The 22,457-nt window shown below is 39.1% G+C and overlaps 1 protein-coding gene across 4 annotated transcripts in view; it reads left to right on the top strand.

Moving 5' to 3' along the window:
- The window catches only part of SLIT3 (slit guidance ligand 3), a 1,039,834-nt gene that overhangs the window by 776,147 nt on the left and 241,230 nt on the right, over nucleotides 1-22,457 (top strand). For all 4 annotated transcript variants that reach the window (XM_078653381.1, XM_078653382.1, XM_078653384.1 and 1 more), the window contains one exon: nucleotides 12,170-12,333. In XM_078653381.1, the coding sequence (XP_078509507.1) occupies nucleotides 12,170-12,333 (164 nt within the window). The remainder of the gene's footprint in view (nucleotides 1-12,169; nucleotides 12,334-22,457) is intronic.

Raw genomic sequence — 22,457 nt, forward strand, 5'->3', positions numbered from 1 at the left:
TTACAGACCTTGGGCTTGAAAATTACTTTCTCCAACCAGAGTCAATTGTCTCCCTTCCAAAAAAGGAACTCACGGAACTCGCCTTACGTCATCTGGAAGCATTAAGATTGTCAACTGACGCTGCTAAACCCTCAGTAATTCACGCAAATATAATCCAGCAAACCTTTGGCATTCAACCCTACCTTACCCTACAGAGCAAAACTTACGAGAGGATGTTACTGACTAGGTTCAGATTGAATCTTTTTCATAGACTGGTAGCTTTTCCCACAAACAAAGTTTGGGAAAAAAACTTGCCCCTATGCCCCTGCGACGGGATTTCAACTCAATCGAATATCCACGCTGTCCTGTTCTGTAAGTTTTACCATCCCCACAGAAAACGTTGGATTCTCCCGATATGCAGGCGGTGGGGCCTCAGACAGTGCCAACCGGCCTTTTATCGACTACAATCATTGGAGTCTGAAGAAATTTGCTACCTAGTCTTAAATTTTTTAAAATCTATTATGAATCACAGAAAAAACCTTTAACAACATGCACTAGAGAAAGAAAAAACTTTTAAAACTTTTAAAATCAATGTATTTTCTTGTTATCATCATACCTTAACTGTTATTTGAAATGTTTTTTACTGTGTACTATTGAATTTGCTGATTGTATCTTTTATGGTTTTCCCTGTGATTAACCGAATAAAGAAAGATTATTATTATTATTATTATATAAGCACTCACACAACCACTTATGCACCCACTCAGACATCCATACAAGCACTCCCACGTCCCCTCACTCACCCATACAGCCATTCACACAGACATTCACTCTCCAATACAGCCACTCACACACCAACCCAATTGACCAAACACCCACACAGCCACTCACTCACCCATACAGCCACTTACAAACCCAGTCACTTGCTCTTAGAGCCATTCAGACACTCACTCAGTCACCTGCACAGTCACTCACACACCCTCCCATACAGCCACCCACACAGCCACTCACCCATACAGCCACAGACACCCACACACATACCAATACAGCCACTCATATAGCCACTCACTCACCTATACAGCTACTCACATACCCATAGAGCCACTCACACACCCATACAGCCCCTCATACACCCACTCACACATGGATATAGACTTAGTCACACAGCCACTCACATAATATATGTTAGAAGTAGTAGCACTCAGTAGTACACCTAGTATACTTATTTAACTTTTGTAGCAGCTTAATCTATATGTTTAACAATCATAATCTCTTAGAAAATACTTACACTCTCTAGATTAGGTCATCAGTGATGTCATTTGAGATGTCATCAGTGATGTAACTGACCATGTCTTAAGTTATAGGTTGCTCAGGTAACTATAACTGCAGAATTTCACTGGTTTTGCACAAGTAAAATCTGAGCTTAACTATTACATCCTTGTAACCTTTGTTTTTTCAGTGAATAACCAGGTCAAGTTTACCCAGTGACCTGCTTTCTGGTATAGACATGAGCCCTCAAGCTGTTTTTTATGGTGTCACTACGTTACTTTTTCTATTTTTACTGTGTTATCACTGTGTAAACTAGACCCGTGACCAAGACGGCGTAATGTTTTCAGTGTTTTTTGGTTTATGATTACGCTGAATAAATTAACAAACGAAATGGATGCCTAATGGTTCTTTCTGCACTGGAGTGTAATTCTCCGCGACATTTGAAGTGAGATTGTAAGGGCACCTCACTCCAACATGCACTGGGCCGTAGGGTCCCAACCCATAGGATTGGGAACTGTGGGTGTGCATATATATATATATATATATATATATATATATATATATATATATATATATATATATATATGATGAAGCTTGTCGCTTAGAAGACAAAATGCCGAGTAAACAGCAACAAAGAGTCGACCCAAAATATATATATATATCGAGGCTCCAAGCCCTGGCCTTACAATCGCTCCCAGGAAACCCAGGCATGGACCTGTTGGATGCATAGAAGCAGTGACGTTTTATTGATGAATAATCACCACAAAATAACCAGGCATAGTGCCTGCCATGGTGTGTTTCGCTCGCATCACATGAGCTTGATCACATGACACGTCTTGTGATCGGAAAACCAAATAAATAACAAAAAATACCACACTTCTCCGTGACATTTGGAGAGAGATTGTAAGGGCGCCTCACCCCAAATTCCACTGGGGCCGTTGGGGTCCCAACCCATAGGATAGGGAACTGTGTGTGTGCATGTACATATATATATATATATAAACGGATGCAAAGATCAGATTTACATATACCATCAGCAAAGAGAGGATAGTATTTTTGGATACTGAAATCTATGTGCAGAACAATGTATTGCAGACTACTTTACATCGTAAGGAAACATCCACAAATTCAAACCTTCACGCTATGAGTTTTCATAAGACCTCAATCATTGAAAATATTCCATACGGAGAGTTCCTAAGAATTCGGAGAATATGTTCAGAAGAACTGGAGTGGCAAGAACATAGTATGAAAACGGCCTCCAGGTTCAAACATCGTGGGTACAAAGAACATATTAGCAAGAAAGGATAGATAAAAGCAAATCAAAAAATGCGGCAAGATACACTCAAGACAAAACAAAAACCACAAGATGTGGCATCATCAAAGAAAGAACCCGCAAGGTTAATCATGGATTATTGCTGTGAATCAAAACAAATTGCGCAGGTACTGCGAAAAAACTGGAAATTGTTACAACTTCACCCCACTGTAGGGAAGATAATGGGAAATAATCCCAATATAACTTATCGGAGAGCGCAGAACCTGAAAGACAAATTGGTACACAGTCACCACCAAACCACAAAGAAATCGAAAGGAATGGAATGGTTAAAAACAAAGGGGTTCAGAAAATGTCATAATTGCAAGGTGTGCCAGATTGCTAAAAATATGAATCAAGTAGCATTACCAAACAACAAGATATGGCAAATCAGGGATCTGATAACTTGCAAGAGTCAATTGGTGGTCTACAAGATTGAGTGTACATGTTCCCTCAAATATATAGGAAGTACTATATGTGAACTGAAAAAGAGAATTTTGGAGCATGTATGTGCGACTGTCAACAAGGATCGCAGTAATGCGATCGCCAAACAAATGGAGATGGAACATGAAGGGGACTGGAAACTATTGACTTTTCTGGGCACTTGAAATGGTTCCCCCGAGTGATAGAGAGGGAAACAGAGAGAGAAAATTGAGACAAAGAGAGTCAAGACACATTCTCAATTTCAGGACATTTACTTCCTTTGGTCTAAATCAGAGTGAAGAACTGTACATTTATTTGTAAAATGAAATTTGCTTGTTTGGGCATAAAAGAGTTTTTTAGAGTATCCCCAAGAAAATCATGGCTTGGGGTAGAAGAAAGAAAATATTTTGTTCACAAACACTGTATCAGGTTTATACACACACACATATACGTAAGACAAAATTAGGAATTAAGCCATGATTACCCAAAACCGTCAAATCAACCCGAATTTGTTTAAATAGATATTAAAAAACTTAAAAATTGGACTGCGATTTTGTAGGGAATCTGCGGCTAAACAAATGACAAAAGAATAGTTAACACCGGGTTAACAATTATGGACACTAAAGCACACCGGAGGGCCTTAATTACACTACTATATCAATGGGCACAAAGTAAAATGCTGTTAATATAGGAACATCCACAAGAAATACGGATTAAAAAAGGACTAAGTTCAGGCTTAGTAATAAAATTAGTACCCAGCGATTAAACTGGAAAATGTGTGAAACAGGTAGTGCCTATATAAAACCCAGGCGAATAATATATTTAATAAACAGAGTGTAGGTAATGGGACACTCTGATGTAAAAGACTTAAAAATGCTGTCCAGATAGTGATAAACATGTCTAAAAGCTAAAATAGTTGTAAGGATTTGAGTTATAAAGGGCGAGTTATAAATTAAAAATAAGCAATAAAACAAAAAAGAATATGTGTTAAAATTGACAAAGCACATGTTATAAATTGTTTCATAATTATGCACTTGCGGATAAAATCAGATTATATAAATTATTTGTATAACCCCAATTTACTGCGCACATAGACAATGTGGCATTTGAGCACACTACATCTCCCACAACACACTATGTAAATCAAAATAACCACCAAAAGTCACATGATGTTTTGAAATGTTTTTTATTGGTTGTATTGAATGTTTCCAACTTGAACTGTGAACAAGCTATCAGGGATAGCGAAACGCGTTGGTTGTCCCCTCAATTTTTGATGTGATTGCAATAAATAATTGGAGAATGAAACGCAAGTGCGTTCTTCAAAAAATTCCGTAAGGATTTGCTGTGGAAAAAAATAAAATATATATATATATTACTTTGAAACATTTAAAATATAATTAAACTACTTTAAAGAAACAGTAAATTAAATGTATTAACTATCATTTTAACAGTCAACATGTACTAACATATGGATAACCAAAAATATATGTAGCCTAATTTAAAAATCTAAATCAATGTGTAAGAAAATTCAATAATACTGGGAGATAAATAAATAAATACATTTATATTTGAAAAATAAATAATTACAAAATATATCAATAGTATTCACAATAGCCTTAAAATAAAATCAACAAACACATTTTAACAAGACATTTTGCAATTAGTTAAAAAATGTAATTACAAATGAAAAGTAAGTAAAAAACGTATTTTTTTAAATATTATAAACATTAAAAACAATATTAAAAATAACAGTAATCCAAAATAACACTAGCAAAAAGTTGTGTACTTCAAAGAAGTCAGATTAAGTAACTAACACAAATATAAGCAAATTTACTATTACCAATCTAATGTAAGCAAGAGCATGGACAATGTTGGATTCGGGAGGGGGGAGGTTGATTTACTATTCCCACTCCAACATCATGAAAACCAGGGAAGATATTGGACTTAAGAGGAGTTAGATTTACTATTCCCACCCTAACCTAAGCAAAAGCAGGGAAAGTGTTAGTATTTGAGGGGTTACCATTTACTATTCCCACTCTGTGCAACAGTAGGGAAAGTGTTTGTCTTTGAAATGGTTATATTCACTATCACCACTCCAATGTATTGAAAAGCAAGGAAAGTGTTGGACTTTGATGGGATTGCTTATACTTACTACTTCAACATAACAAAAGAAGGGAAAGTATTGGACTTTGGACTAGTTAGGTTTACCATTCCCACTACAACATAACCAAAAGCAGGGAAAGTGTTTGGACTTTGGAGGGGTTAGATTTACTACTCCTACTCCAGTCTAAAAACAGTAGGGGAAGGGTAGGAGTTAGTTAGGGTTATGGATAGCATTCCAATAGATTTCAAACAAACATTTAAATGCCTAAAATTATTATAACGAAATCAAAATATATACTATACAAGTAGAATGAATGTATCAAAAGCAATTAATAATGCAAGAATAATGTACGAAATCAGAAAAAAATCACTTCTCTCCCTACTAACCAAAACACCACCCCCCAAAAAATTATATTAAATTATAAATATAATAATATTAACATATTAATTAAATAAAATAAAAACTGTTGCAACAAAGAATAAATGTAACATAATTTTGACAAATTGTATGATAAAATACACTACTTAAACAATTAACAATGAATTATAAACATCAACAACTTTACATAAGACATAATCTATTAAAATCAACATAGTTAAATAACAATTGATTATGTAATTAAAATAAAAGATTTATGAAAACATAATTTATTTGACATTCCACTCTGTTCCCCCTTAAACTTAACACCTGCTACAAAAATAAAAATTACTAATTAAATGTAAAAAAATGTCATTACGCATTAAAAAATTACAAACTATACTTTATTTAAAACAATTACATTACATATTAAATTAACTAAAACAATATTTAATACAATATTAAAATAGGTAATATTATATGCCACAATATTTTAAAGATGATATTATATATAAAAAAACAGTATTCTTACCTATTTTGTCACTCAATATTTTTGTAGTGGAAATATTTTTGACACAATATTCCTGTCACCTGATATTTTTGAATTGATATTGTTCACCGACTCTACTGATAAATAATGCCCATCAAAAGACAGTGGCAGAATGAGTGCTATGAACGGACTGAAGGGTTTCAAACTGACCCTCAACAAGCCATCACCATTGGAAAATAAATAAATAACAACATACATAGAGCACACCCAATGATGAGTCGCAGAAAAAAGGAAGAAGCGATTGCGCTGTGCAATAGAGCCCCTATATCTAATTATTTTGACGTGCTTTGGTTACAAATTTGTACACCTATTACGAAAGGATATATATCTACAGTGAGCCTTTATATGTATTGAAGACAATTGAAGGCGATATTAAGACTCCGTTCCCGGCTTGAAAGATATAAAGCAGTTGAGGTTATGTGGTATGCGATCAATAGGTTCATCTGAGTTTCATGTGCGAGCTGGAAGCATGAAGACAACATATTTGATAACCTCTCACACATCTAGGGTGGAAGGATTGTGTGGAGAAGTACTGGACACCATGGCAACAGAAAGGAAAACGTGCTCAAAGATGGATAACCAAAGAAAATGTGACAAGGCGAGGGGGTGTATGCAAAATACAACCTGGGAAGATTAAGCGGGGCTCAGGGATGAGTAAGTATCTTTACTGGTGCTTGACAGTCCTCTCAAATTGCCTATTTAATTAGTCGTTTTTTTGGCTTTTGTTATTTTCACAATAATGATCCATTATTTAGGCAAAGTTGATTAGACAGTAAATACACTGAACTGCTGATTAAAGGACGCGTTTTCTATTTCAGTCATTGTTGGAAGTATATACATTAGTCTCTCTCTCTCTCTCCATTGTGTGCTGTGTCTTGCTCTGTTTCTCACTCTTGTTGTTTCTTTCTTCCTCGTCTTTTCATTCAATTCTCTTCCCCTTCTCTGTCTGCTTCATCTCATTCTTATCTTTCCCTCTCCTTCACTCTTGTCTTCTCCCCCTCTTCGCCTGTTTCTTTCTCCTCTTCAACCTATTCTCGTTCTCCGGTACCTTCTTTATCCCCTTCATCCCCATCTCCTCCATTTTTCTCTCTCCCTCTTGCTCGTCACCTCATTATACCCCTACATATCTATCTTCATCCCCACCTTCCCTTTCCCTTTCTCTGCTTCATCCTGTTCTATCTTTCAAGACTCTTCTTTATACCCTTCATTCACCTCTCCCTCTTGCCCTCATTCCATCTATTTGTCATCTCATCTCTCTCCTCTCTTCCTCTTGTCTTCATTACAATCTTTCCGTTTCTCTCTCTTTCTTATCAGACACTTACCCAGTAAAGAAAGTCACTACATGTCCACATTTGTGGTCGCCAGAAATTATAAAGGCAATTATACTGTCTCTGATAAAACAGAAGACTAAATGAATTGTCTTCCTGTGGAGATGGCAAGAGTAATATTTGTACGTGTGTGTAAATGCTCCACACAAGTACTATATAATGTAAACCAGGGACTTTTCATGTAGTTAGGCAAATTCAATGCTGTGAGAGAGAAAGGGCAAGAGACAGAGATAAAGAGTGAGTGAGAGAGAGAGAGAGAGAGAGAGGCAAAATACCCCATAACTAGTAGTCCTTTGGCTCAGCTTTTCAACCTTCTCAGGCAATGACTTGTGAACAATGTAAAATATGTTATCAGGGTTCCTAAGCACATTTATTATTTCCTTTTTATTGTATCTAGCAACACTAGGGTTGCGTTTGAATTTGTGGGCAGCAGAAATCAAAGTCCGCTTTCAATTGCTGTCAGCAAAATCCACTGAATTTACCCGTTTTCTATCACCCTCTTCCTCGTATTTTATTTTAATTCTGTATAAATAATCTCGTGCTTTTACAACTGAAGGATTCTGTTTCAGTTGAATATAGTTTGTACGTTCTTGTTTGAGTGTAGAAAGACCCGTCAATTCCTTGATAAAACTTCCAAATTTGTAAGCATGTGTCAGAGTTTGTGGGCTGAATATTTCCTTATTGTGAAGCAATAATGTAAATTTTCAAAGCACACCTACTTGAGTCAAGATAAATCAGTTGCTCACATTGCAAGACTGTTTTGAAGATGTGATCAGCCTGTAGTTGCTAGAAGTAAAACAATCTGGTCCTTAATTAGTTCTTTTAAAAATTGGGAAATTATGTTTTTCTTAGGAAGGTGACAAGTATCAGCAGACGGACAAGCGTGCCATGCCTTGATGGCTTTCCTGCAGTGTCCAGAGTGCTCTGGTCAAAATCATTACATGAAGTTTCAGTGTAGCAGGCTTACTTGCCTACTTGGACACTGCCGCAGACTTATCAATTGATTGTAAAATAAAAGTTATGCTCACCTTTTACAATTTTTACTTTGGGAACTGAAAAAATGAAGACGTCTCTAAACAGGTTTTCAGGTGTTTCAGTTTACTGAGACATATACATATGTCACTTTTATACAAAATAGTTTCATGTTTAGAAATTAGTGGAGAGAGGGTCTAAGAAGACAAAATTGGCAAAGGATGTACAGGTCATTCTAAGGTGCTTGCTAATGTACTATGACAGAAGTTAGGTGCCAGATGTTTTTACTATCTTTCCTAGTATTGATAGGATCTAAACCTTACCCACACACTGAGCCGCAGGGATCAGATTCCAAACCTACTGGTGCAAGGCCTTAGTCAATGCACTGATATGAATTTTAAAAAACAAGCTGGACTGCAAATCAGGCACAACCCACTGAACAATACTTTGCATGAAGTGTTTACTAGAAATGATAAGTCCCACAAGATGAATTCAGAGACACAGTGGAACTCCAAACCCTCTTTTATTATTGAATAACACACTCAAAATATTACTAATAAAAAGGACATGTATTTTAAATGATTGATTATAAAATCATAATCAAGTGCATACAGTATTAATTTTACCACATAAAATACGAAAATGCATGAAACCATATTGTGGTCAGCAAATCCTGCAGAAACATGTTTAACTTGGTTATTGAATTTTTAAGATTCTAACACCTTCTGGCTATTCCTTAGTACTATGCTAACGTTTAGCTAAAGCAGTAAGCAACAAGCCCGTGCTTGAGTTTCTGAGATTGATCACACAACATACCTGTGTTTTTTATATGAAATAGCAATTCAGCTATTCTCTGTCACTACTTGCTCGGGGCTGTAAAATTAACAGCGACAGATTAAAGGCAACATCTTCTCACTGTCCCCAATATTGCATCCAACTGAGGTTGGTTTGCTCTGTAAACTGGGGTTACATCTGCCATGATAGTCCTAGCACGATGTCCCTCTCTATGATTCAAAACTTTTATAGTATCTGATTAACAGTTTTATCTTAGCTTCTAAAAAAGCATGCAGCACTTGCAGACACTAAAGCATCAATAAGACGACAGTCTTGGCGACATGCATCATTTCTTATTGATTATAGGTAACCAGCTGTAGAAACAACAAAAATCCTAGACAGTTATGTTGTAAACATTTCTACACATGTTTAGAAAACTGTACACTTTCCATGAAAGGAATAGAGGAGGCTAAGAATTGACACAATAGAAGTATTAGAATCTGATACAACCAAAGAAAAGCTGGAATGGGAACTGTCACAGAGTGCATGGCCATGTTGTAGAGTGCTGCTTGATCACCCCCACCAAACACAAAGGACATGGTCTCTTTTTCTAAAGTTAGATTATTTGAAATGATGAGAATGTCACTATCATTGGGACTTCAGTGAATTGGGAGCCACCCTGCTTATCCTCAGATTTTTACAAAAAATAGATCTAGATATTTTGAGCACCGGAATTGCACTAAAGAGTTACAAGTTACATTAAACAGGACAAGGAATAGGCCAAGAGTTTGAAATATTTTGCGTGGACTGAATGACTTCTATGACTGCACACTTTTAACTTAATTTCACACATACTGAAATAACATAGTACATCTTTGCTCAGTGTGTGGTAAACTCTAGTTCAACTTAACTACACATGCATATGTTTGCATTTAGTTTGGATGCCTAACAGGAAAATTATTCATATTAGGTGAAGTTAAGAGAAGAGCAATACTTTCTCATACTTCAGAAGATGAGATTGGTCATTTGTCAACTCCGATAGTGTGTCTAACTGCAAACTCCTCTCTATTGAGACTTAATGGCAATCTTTGGCGAGGAAGAGTGCCATTTCACTGCATCCTGGTATTCGCGGTTTTAGATTTAAAAATGAGGAAAAGCTCATTGTTCCTCATTATAGCACCTCACACAATACATCTGGTTCAGGTCCAAACGGTTATGTGCCTGGAAAAAAAGCAAAGAAAGCAGCAGTACTGTTAATTGATAGGGCTTCCAGGTGACTCTATTACAGTCTTCATTGGAACATATTGATATCACACTATGATACATTAATCTGTGTTGCTATACAACGACTCAAGTAACCCATGAGATGCGAATATGTAGAGTAGAGAATAATTAGGAGCTGAATAAAATGTACTCAGCTGAACTAATAAAGTTCACACAAGGATGCTTTGTGGTGTGAGCAGAAAGAAGGACAGAGATGGGAAAGAGAAGCCGTACTGATTCGTCCCCCCATTCTCCATTCTGCTTATTACAAAAAATTGGAACCTGCCACATTACAGCTCCTCCACTAGCCCCCCAAGATCCTCCTCATGTGGATTGAGGCACTTTGAAGATGATCTGGCACTTTGAAGATGATCTCTCTCTCTTTTTTTTTTACTCTCACCCTCTCTTTGACTGAGGCACAGCAGTCTTCTGGTGCCTATCCTGACTATGTTCTTCACCTGTATGAGCTTTGGAGATGGTACCTTTGCATCTGAAGATATTCAAGGAATGGCGATATGATGGTTGTGTCCTGCCACTTGGGTATGAGTCGGGTCATTTGTGGATATTTAAGCCTGTACATGTGTATTAGATAATATGGGTGGACATTTCTGGGCATTTCAGTTTAGGTATGCCGATATGAATTATGTGCCTGTGAATATGTGCCTTTGTTTGAGCTTTTTGCACTTTGGCTATTTCTGGGCCTATTTGTGTTGTGCCTGGAGTTTTGAGTTTGTACTAGGATATTTAAGGCTGTGCCTGTCCATACAGGCAAACACTAGGAGTGACTGGGCAACTGAGGTTGAGAATGGGCGTGTAGGAATGCCATTAGATATCTGAAACTATATGTAGACATCTGAATCTGTGACTAGGTATGTATGTGATGCCTTGCTTGGCACTTGAGGACTGAATCGTTGTATATGATGCCTGCTTTGTCATACAATGCCTGTACTTTTGGATGTGAGGCTCAAAGGAGGAACTCGAGGCTTTAAACGATCCCACTATTGCGAATGAGGCAAGTGATGCATGTGGCTGAGTATGTGATTGCTGTGCCATTGTCAAGTGATGACTGCATGCTTTTTTTAAAACAGCACCATGGCAGCGCCCAAGTTAATATGAGTTTTCGCTAAGAGAGACTTTTTACTATGGCTTATTTACTAATCGTACAATTTGATGCAATTGTGTTTTCATTTCAGTCTTATCACTTTCTGTGATGTCATAAGGGTCTTGGATCCTGTGTTATCACTTCTTGTGATATGACTGGGAATGTCTTGTCATTCACTCTTTTATGCCATTTGAGGGAGAAGGCGTACAAAGTCACCTCTGACACCCCTGCTATATCGGTGAATCGATATCTAAGAAGGTGCACTGTCTGTCAAAACTTGACATGGGATTCTTAATAAACCAGTTCAGTTTATTGTTTTTTTTTATTCTACACCATTCTTCAATTGAAAGTCAGTAAATGATAGGGTCCGCCAAAATGTGGTCCGATAATGTTCGGTACAGATCATGTATTTTTCTCCATCTACCCTCCTGGTTTGATTGCAGTTTGCCTAGTTACCTCTTCATTTAAATGAAGGGTTTTTTCTGCCCAATACAATGAAGCATGCACTAACTCACAGTTAAAACACGTTGGATAGCTTACGAATTAAAATCAGAGCCGAACTTGAATATTTTGCACTGCATCATGTGTCTCTGAGGAATTTCTTCTTAGTTCAGAAGTACAGCCCACATGAAACCTAATCAGAATCTCGCACTTTGTTTTTCTTAGTTGTTTGTGCGATGTGTTTAGTTGTCAAATTTCCAGATCAAGTCTTCATTGTTTTTTTTTAAATTTATTTTAGGCGACTACATTCCAATTACCTTTACTGTGATTGCCACTTGGCTTGGCTTTCAGACTGGTTGCGTCAGAGGAAGACCATTGGTCAGTTCACGTTCTGCATGGCACCCATACACCTGAGGGGTTTCAACGTTGCTGATATTCAGAAGAAAGAGTTTGTCTGCACTGGTAAGTGGTGCATATTATTCATCCCCCTTGTCTTGCAATTTCTGTAATAAAAGAGCATTTGTCTTTGCATGAAAGAGAATAATTACAGAGCCCTGTTCCGCCCTATTTCGTTCCTTGCCAACACATTTAATTTTAACATTGTTCAACAGTTAGGCATTTTAATGATATTTTAAGCACTCATTTGTCTACAAAATGGGTTCAACATGAGTGATTCTTATTTTAATATGTTTTCAGATTGGGTAATACAAAATTAAGTTAAGTGTGGATGGTATTTCACTGACATTTTGACAACTCAAAAAAATAGTATAAGGCTGCTTTCATTTTGACTGGTGGTTAACTGTGAACTTTAGTAAATAAAAATCATGGTAAATGAGCGCATTATAAAAAGAACATACGATAGGTAGTTGTGAGTCACTTATTAGCAGTAGAGGATGTTAGCAAGAGGTACTTTGGGAGTGGAAGGTAAAGGAATAGAGACAGAGGGACAGAGACTAAATTAAAGAGAAAGATTTGTTAAACCGGTGCAATACACAGATTTCCAGGTCCTTGTGAAAATCCAAAATGAATCCGATATTATCAACAACCCACCAGCTAGATTGATCTCACAACTGCACCTATGCCCACAACACCAAGACTAAACAGGAGCATTTCTGTTTTCTCTTCATGTATTATTCCCTTCAATGCACATCTCACAATGATCTCTTTGGAGATCCTTTCTGGCAAAAGTATGCAATCACTATGTCCTGACAGCTGTCAGTTCCTACAGTTCTGAACCTCTGCTGATAAATCAAGATACTCTGTCTCAAAGACATTTCTACATTAGTTCCCCTGTATTTATAAGCTGAGTGGTATTGCAGCTACATACCTTTCCAGTTCATACTTCATTTTGTTGAATAAATGCAACTATTGTTGATTTCAACTCGTTAATAACTGGACTGTTCTTAGTCTTCCTGACTTCAATCTGTTTATGACCTAATTTGTTAAGTAGAGGATGTCACTGCTCTCGTTATATTTCGCTGTCATGGTGTAGGATTACTTCACAAAGGGTGGAGCCTTCTCCCGTGACCTGCTTCTCTATCAAAAGGATCTTCAGCCCTGGGGATGATTGATGGTTTAAACAAAACAACATTGACTATTCTTGGTAACGTTATTCCATTTTATCCCTAACACATGCCCATACCCAATACTAAGCTTCTCTTTTGGTGCTGTTTTTGCTGCTAATACAAATGAGAAAAAACATTATGCTGCAGCTTAAAAGCCACTTGAGGAATCCACAAATAACTTTAAAGTATGGTTTTGGAAGCACATGTTATGAAGACCGAAGTGATTGTATCACTGGTTCATGATGAAATGCAGACCTTTGATCTCTGGCCAAGAGGTTCATGCCCTACTCCTGCCCTTCAAAAAAGGACCTATACATTATCATAGACAATACACTGGGGTAATGTCCACTAGTTAGAGAGCACCTGAATGCAGTTTCTCTTGGTCACTATATGTTAGAAAAATAGCCCTCAAAGCCACTGTTCCAAATGTGGAAATAAATTCAAATCCCTCCACAAACAGTAGTTTGCAAAGTGGATCAGATTTCTGAGTTCTGCAATGCTTATTGTACCCCTGCTGTTCTCCCCCAACACATTTAGGTAGATCAGATACGTAAAAATGTATTCCAAAATGTACAACAAAAGTCAAAATATGTAACTCTTGGTTTTATACACCAAATCTGCATGTTGTGCTGCATTTGCCCCTCCAAAACCCTGGATAGAAGCTATTTGCAGCTCTCCGTAAAAACCTCATCCTGGGCTAATGCATGTTTACTGAGTGTGATAAATTACAACCTCTTCTATGACCTACTGGGAATCAGTGCCTTATCATGCATCCATTCCTATGAAATAACCAATCTCTTGTACACTGCGTGCCATATTATGACATAATTAATCTTATGCTTCTTATGTGTGTGGAAGAGTGAAACAAATGAGCCATTTACTGTCTCTAGTGGTATGGATGTGACCTTAAAGCGATCTTCATCACTTTTAAAGGAAAACGTATTAAAAGGGTAAGATTATTCATTACTGTTTCCCCACCCCCTTGACTGTCCAAAGAATATATGATCTTTTGATTTAAATTACTGACTTTGTCTTTGTCACTTCTACTGGCTCTCATATTCTGAAAATAATTTAAGAAGGGGATTTCAAATGAAAATATCTAACCAATATTGGTATTGGTAATCTTTTTTTCAGTGGGGTTGCTACTGTGCATCTAATAGAGGCACACATGAATAAAACAGAACTGGAGAAAGCGTTGGGCCCAAGAAAGGAAAAACAACCAGGCTACTCAGTAATGCTACTGTCAATCTGACTGTATAAAGATAAACTTCAGATTACTCCGAATACATTGCCATACTAAGGGGTGAATCCGGATCCGGAAGCCACCGCCGGGCCGGAGGATGTGGATTCACCGCTGCGGTACATGAACAGACCCCCCACCACATTAGGATGGCTGGGGGGTCATCGGCGGACAGGAAGAACGTCCGCCGCTTTTCCGTCGCGGTCGCCTTCCGACCGTGGCGGAAAAGCTCTAATATGGTGGCGGTGTCTATCAGACACCGCCAGCCATATTAGGATGTGCTTCAGGACATACCTTTACGTGGCGGCAATGCCGCCACAGAAAGGCATACGGTCTTTTCTTTGGGGGCCCGTTGTGGGCCCCCAGGGTGAAGGGGGGGGGTGGGGGGTGCACGTGGGGGGTACCCCTGCATTTGCATGTACAAAGCGGCAGGCACCGCGCGGTGCCTGCCGCTTTGTGCATGTAAATGCAAAGCATGCATTTTTAACCTTGCGGCGGGTGCTGCTTGAAGCAGCACCCGCCGCAAGGTTAAAGATACAGGATGAGACCACCAGGGTGGTGGTCCCATCCTAATTGCACCGGAGGGACCGCCGCTGCCCCTGCAGACGGTCCCTCCACCTCGGGGGTGGCGGACGGACGCAGGTCCGTCCGCCATCCTAATAGGCCTCTAAATTCTGACAAGAACATCACTTGTTCACTTGCTGAGGAAGGTTGGCATAAGAATGATCCCGGAGGGTCATGCCTTTTGCTGGTTTTGTGCCCCTTTGATATGCGACGCCTTGGAGTATTGTATTAGTATGACAATGAGGCAATGTTCAGAGCTAGCATAACAGTGCACAAGTTCCTAAGAAACTGGAGGAAAACAATGTAAATATAAGTGCATACATGTTTAATTGTACAGCTGTGTATGCTCAAAACTAACCCATATTCATTATGTGTAAGCAAAAGTCCTTGTTTATTATCGAATAATATTAACATTTTGTGTATTTGTTTTCTATAGTCCTTTGTATGTCATTTTTATTTTTTAGTTTGAGTTTTTAAATGCTTGTGGCGTAATCCTTAAGCAAATCACATTTCCCTTACTCTTGACAATTGAGGAGAAAGTCAAAAGTAAAACATAAATAGACTTTGTGAATCAGCTCAATTTAGATTTGCTAAATTCCTACTGTGCAAATAAGTTTCGGTGGAAATAATTTAGGGAAGTTTATGAAAGTGTACAGAAGTAAAAGGCATTCCTCTAAAATTGCAGCATGCAAATTACATACTATGTTACTGATAAATAAAAGCGAGACACAAGATACTTGGCACGAAAATATAATCTTACATATATATTTTGATTTAGTTTTCTTTCATTATAGACAAACAAACAAAAACTCTAACGCATAAGGCTCACTATTTGATTGCTTATAAAAAGTTACCTTAATTCACTTTTGAAGAGATTATAGTCATTGCTAACAATATACGAGAACAATTAATTCACTTATGCCCTCGAAAATAAGAGCATCGCTGCACTAGAACAATATTCTTCACATAAGAGGAATCGTGCACCTATACTGTGATTGTAATCCTAGCATATGACAAGAATAAAGGTGCTGGTTCAAGAACAACATAAGGACCAAAGGCCTAATGTAGAGTTTGTGAAGGTCATTTTATCTATATAATGTTCTCTGGACACTCTGGCATGCTAACTATATCAGCATTCAGTCCCTACCAACTACTTTTATGCTAGTGATCCTTTAATGCTAGTTGCCACTGATTCCTATAGATTATGCCCAGTCCACTCTTAGCCAATGCTCTGGCACAGTTAGTGTCAATTACCAGCAAGCCTACCCATGTATTTACTTATTTGGGAAGCATGGTGTAATTTTAATGTGAAGTAGATTCCACATCTGAATTTAAACTAATGAAGAGGATTGTGCAGAGAAATAGAATGTATTGCTCAAACGTCTTTGCATTGCAAAGTCAGTGAAAATTATGTTGTAAATGTGAAGTCTGAATTTGCAATGCACCCGTGTGCTCAGTGACTCGTAATGTCCACTATGAATCACTATGCAAGCACTGTGTACCTTTGTGAATCACAAGTAAGAACAGGTGGTCATGTAATGTTCCTTACCCTTGCTGTTTCTAATGGTCTCTACAAATGCTTTACAACCGGTTTGTTGCTAAATCAACTTCATAATTGGCAAAAGAAAATTCTAAAAAGGACCTAATGTGGAACAAAGCATTTTAATGCAAACATATTAAGGTGATATTTTTGCTAATAATTATATCTACTTAGCTACTTTTACTAAACTGGCCTATTTTCAATTATGCCTGTTTAGCAAATACGGCCTGGTAGACATAATGTCTTTCTGTTATGAAGTAATTTTTATTTGCAGGTGTATTTGATACCAGTAATGAAGCCTTGTGGCTCTTTCAGTATAATGATTTACAATTGATCCCTCCTAGCCACACTTGCCGAATTGAATGTTTCTACACTCTATTTGGAAAAGTCATGCCTGAATCAATGGAAAAGAATAATCCCTAATTGATAAATATTGTACTATAAGCCTAATCTCATGCTCACTCAACTATATGCTCCTGACATCTGTATAACAATGCATATTTGCAACTGATCTCAGCATATTTTGGACACTGCAACACATGACTCATGACCTAGCAACTAACTTCCTCTAAATATAGAGTCGTGACCTATGTTCAGTCTTTTTGTTGTCCTTTTGGCTTTCAAACATAACCCATGATACCACATAAACTGATCCTTTAAATGTTAAACGATTACTTTTTAAGCCAAGAAATAATCTAAAAACGAAATTCTGCCATATTAACATTCCTCTTAAGCACAGACATGTAGAATGTTTACATGCTGTTCTTTTATGGATGACTGCATAATTGTGAATTCAATCAGAAAGGCATTCAATTTGTTAAGACTGGTGAAAAAAGCAATTCAGAGGTCTTTAAAATATAGTGCAGTAATTGAAGGTTATGGAGTATATGCTTGTCGGATGTGTCCAGTTCTTCTGAAACTTGTTACACAAGCCTCTATTTAATTCAATCATATTCACACCACATACTCACTGTCTGTAATTGCCCCACTTAAAAAACCAAAAACAAATTATCAAAAAGACAAAGAATTTCCTCATTTATAATCAGCAATTCATTTTTCTGGAAAATCTGTCAATTGCATCGTGACCTCCAAAGAAATTCTTTAGGAATACAGCATCTTAACATTCCCTAGAGAAGATATGAGAACTGCACCTAGAGAGAATTGTAAAGAGCATGCATTGGGCTAATAAATATATGGGAGCTTGACGTTTGATACTAGCATTTGGGATATTCATCCCCAAAAATAATGCATTTCTGGGCCTTATTGTGTATAATGGTGCTCTATCCCTGTCTGCACCAGACACACCTCAGTTGGGTGCGTCTGGAGCAGACATGGACCGTACTTCATATTGCGTGCAAATTGTGATGTTCCTAATGTAGGGCAAACGCAAGCTTAGACTGGGACAGGGCAGCATTGAAAGAAATACCAGCTATTTGAAACTAAGGGGTCTTTTACGATGGCAGGCGGACAAAGTCCGCCCGCCACCGTAACAGTGAACGAGACTGACCGCCAGAGGTGCGGTGGCCCCGCTGTGCCCATTAGGATGTGACCGCAGCCCTGGCGGTCGTATCCTGCATATTCAACATTGTGGCGGGCGGTGCTTTGTGCAGCACCCGCCACAATGTCAAATATACATGTTGTGCATTGGCATGCACAACATGACAGGCACCGCGTGGTGCCTGCCACCTTGTGCATGCCAATGTAGGGTCTTTCTGTCCGCTGCTGTACCCCCGCCATTGTAATATGGCAGGGGATAATTGAAGGGCGAGCGGGGAAAGATGTCGGGCGGATCGCCACGGCCGGTGGCGATCCGCTCAACATCATAATGGCTCCCTAACAGTCCATCTCTGAGGGAACAGTGATCCCCTGTAGACAGGTGCAGTATGTTACTGCGGTCACCTGCAAGGAGATGTTTGGGGGTTTCTGGGATCCCTGTGTCACCAGCCTGTAGGGCACCAATAGGGGCACGCTGGCCGTCCACTCTTTCATTTTTCTAACAATCAGTGCACCTTCCAGCAGTGAGTTTTCTCTTGCAATCACGTCTGTAATGTAGCGTGGCGACACAGGCAAAGCCATTCCCTCATTTACATGGGTCCATGTACGCAAATAAATGATGGAGTGCCCTCCCTGGGATTAACCGGGTGCAACATATGTGCCCACACAATTCCTATAACAGAACTGACCATACAAGCATCTACAGCCCCTTCTATAATTCCAAAGTACCCTAGTGATACGAACATGTGTAAATGCCTGTTCAACCGCAGTATATTGTCTTTAACACAGCCCCAGGTGTTCCACCATAGATACCTGTTTTGTAGGAAACACAAGAATTTCTTTCTTAAAAGCGGAGACAAACGAGAGCTTTACTGAAGGAATAAAAAACACTCACAAGGCTATTACTTTACACCTAAAGCATTCCCAAATAAGAAGAGATTTGTTCATATCTCAGTTAAATACACTTTTAGCTCTTCTTGCACAATGATGACATAGTAGCTTGTTTAACTGCAATAACATCAATACATCAGTTGCAAACAATGTGCTTCGAGACAATGTGCTGGAACTTCTAAAGATTGCTTTTATTTCAGAAATGGGCATTCTTCATTTCTCAGTAATCAATAACTTTACAGGAACCTGGGCGACGTGTAAGAGAGAACTCATAAGTTCAATTTAATAAAAAAAAGATTACTGCTGCCTTACTAAACTTACAAATTGAGGTTTTGTTAGTGTTATGGTGTTTCAAAAAGAGTGTGCTGACGAAGATGTACCCTGGGGATTCTAACAGAAGAACATTTTAAAGTACATCTGCACTTGCCCTGACTCACCACACCGAAGCAGGTACAAGCAGGGAGATCCCACGGTTTCCTTAATTCAGCAACTACAGGTCTGAAACATAAGCTTGTGTAAAGACAATCTGAATTTCAAAATCATGTCATTTTTGGGTGAAGCTATTTGAGCAGCTGTCTGCATTGCACTAAGAGACTATAACTATGAAACCAATCATTCTTGTTTGTAATGCGTATTGTTGGTGACGTCATGTAAGCAACAAATAGGCTATTTACTGTTTTCCCAATGTAAAGACCATATTGAGGGCAAATGATCTTACGATGTTTACAATTTCCCTAGTGAAGTTCTCTGATGTGATAGGCAGAGATATAGAAGAGTCCCATGTAATGACTCATTATTACTAACCACTGTTACTCTCTCAGTTAAGTATTGTGACTCGCACTGGCTACGTGGTTGTGCGCCATGCTTTTGAAATGTTTCTCTTTATAAAATAAAAATACTTTAAAAACTATAGAAGGACATACAAGATAGATCTCACTTCCATCAGCTACCTGATATTTTAAAGATGTCACCTACATTTCAAATGCTTATAGAATTACTTTAGAAAAGTGGATATTTTAAATTTCAGTTACAATAGTTTCACCATAAGGTAATTGTTAGACACAGCAGTTTCGGGCTGGCTGAGATGCATCAAAGCCAACCAGAAATCACAGTTCCAAATAGAATGAGCTCAATATACTTATCCTATAACCCGGGCTCACCCTCTGGTAGCTCGGCACCGAGCAGTTAGGCTTATTCTCAGGGCTTGAGTGTAAAGTACTGGTACAACACCCCCCTCGCAACACTGCATTCGCCACAAAAGACTCCACATCATATGTTTAAAAGACACTTGTAATTATGTTACACACAGACACACTGAAAGCAAAACGAGATACACATTGTATATACACTCTACAGTTATACGCAATTGTCAAACTTCTCTGAAATCAATATGAAACACACACAGGGTATACACTTTACAGTTATATGTTATTGTCAGACTTTCCCATTTCAGAAAGGTCAAACCAGTCTCTGACTATGCCTCGTGACCTAGCCCCTCAGTCTCTCAACTCCACCAGCCAATGATACACGTTGCCCCGGCTGGCGCCCTGTTGACTAGACAGTCAGAACCACCTAACACAGAAAGAAACAGTTATTTAGTTTTGTCCATCTAGATTAGACCTCCAGGAACCCGAAGGTACTTGCACGGTTGCAGGATTGCTATCCCCCCGTAGACAAAGGATTGTGATCCAGGAAGCTGGTGCGTTTCCACATCTGAAGAAATGTTTTCTCCTTAAGCGAAGGTGTGACCTGCCGTAGACCTCTGACAGTCAGCTACAGAGGCCCACAAGGCACACGGAGCCCCTCGGGTCTGTACTGTGTTTTTCACAACAAAGCACACCTGTGGTGTGGTCCAGGGAGAATAAGCCAAAGACCTCGGACAGAGGCCGCGTTGTCAAGCACTGCCATCCTCTCAGTCTAGAGGCCGAAGACAGGCTCAGCTCCTGGCTCAGGTTATCCTAACACCCCTGGATGCAAGCACAGGTCCCTTGGACTCAGCAAGCTTCCCCCGCACTCCTCGAACTCCTCATATCCTTGCACCTCAGATTGCTGCTGTTCTATGTGCACAAACTCCACTTGCACAACAAGATGATGGTGTCTGTCAGAACGGTCCTTGTGTCAACCACGATCACTTCCACCTGTCTTTGCTACACCCAGTGCGATCCTTATGATCTCATGGAGACAGTGAGATCCTTTGTTTCCCTGGGAAACATGGAGAGGAGGCCAGCTCACCGGCCATTGGAGAGTACTTTGCGACCCAGGCCAGCAACGTCCAGGCAAAATCAACTTCCTGGAGCACAACAAGCTCCAAGCCACCACAAGTCTGCGGATTGTCCAGTTGAAGTCCCTCCTGCCCCAATGATTCCTTGTATCAATGTCCCAGTATCAATCCAGCGTAGTATGGTTCCAAATCCCAAGGTGTCTCTAATTTGAGAGGCCGAAGCCCCAGTAGTCATTACCACCATGTCCTTTGAAGATACGAATAGGTCAAAATGCCACCTTTGAAATGCACAGGTCCCTCTAAATTGAGTGCTGTCTGCCCTCCTACCCCAGGATATTTGATCACAATGTTTAGTGAGGCCAAGACCCTGCCTCTTGGAATGCAGGTGCCAATTCCGCCCACATGTAACTGTCCCAGAAAGCCCCCTCAGAGGTCTGCAGTTTCCTTTGAACCTCTAGTTTATGGCCATCTATCAGAAATGCACAGATGTGGCTATCCCCCTGACACCAAGTTGTGAAATAGGAGACAGGCTGCTAGGCACACATCCAAATGCCACTTTTCCAAAGTGACATTTCCATCACTGCAATGTCGAACCCACTCGTACTATGGAGAGGATGCACCATTACAAACTCCGTGATACCAAAACTATACTGTTACTATTCTGCCCATAGGAACTAATGCTCAACAGCCTTTCCCTACACCCCCTCATGCTAATCCAATGCGAGAAGCAGGCCCTGTTGTACCGAACACCACCCGGTGCCATTTATGACACTTGCATGTAACGCACACCCGCTCACGTCCAACCTCTTCTCAACACTGCACCCTGTCACCGGGGAGAACTTCAAAATAGCAGGAGACATTCATAACCTTGGCACGTAGCTTTTTAAATGCCAAACCTAGTAACAGTTACCTGTGCACACAAGCCCCACCACAGCAAACATGTGGCACAATCGATGAGCTTCCTCAGTGGATGGCACAACCAGTGCAGCAGGCGCTCGGAGGCGCATTCAAGGTACATGCCTCTGGCATAGGTCTTATCCCATGACAAGGGATTTACAGCTAACTCGAATC

Source organism: Lissotriton helveticus, chromosome 7, assembly GCF_964261635.1.
Source record: "Lissotriton helveticus chromosome 7, aLisHel1.1, whole genome shotgun sequence".
NCBI lineage: Eukaryota > Metazoa > Chordata > Amphibia > Caudata > Salamandridae > Lissotriton > Lissotriton helveticus.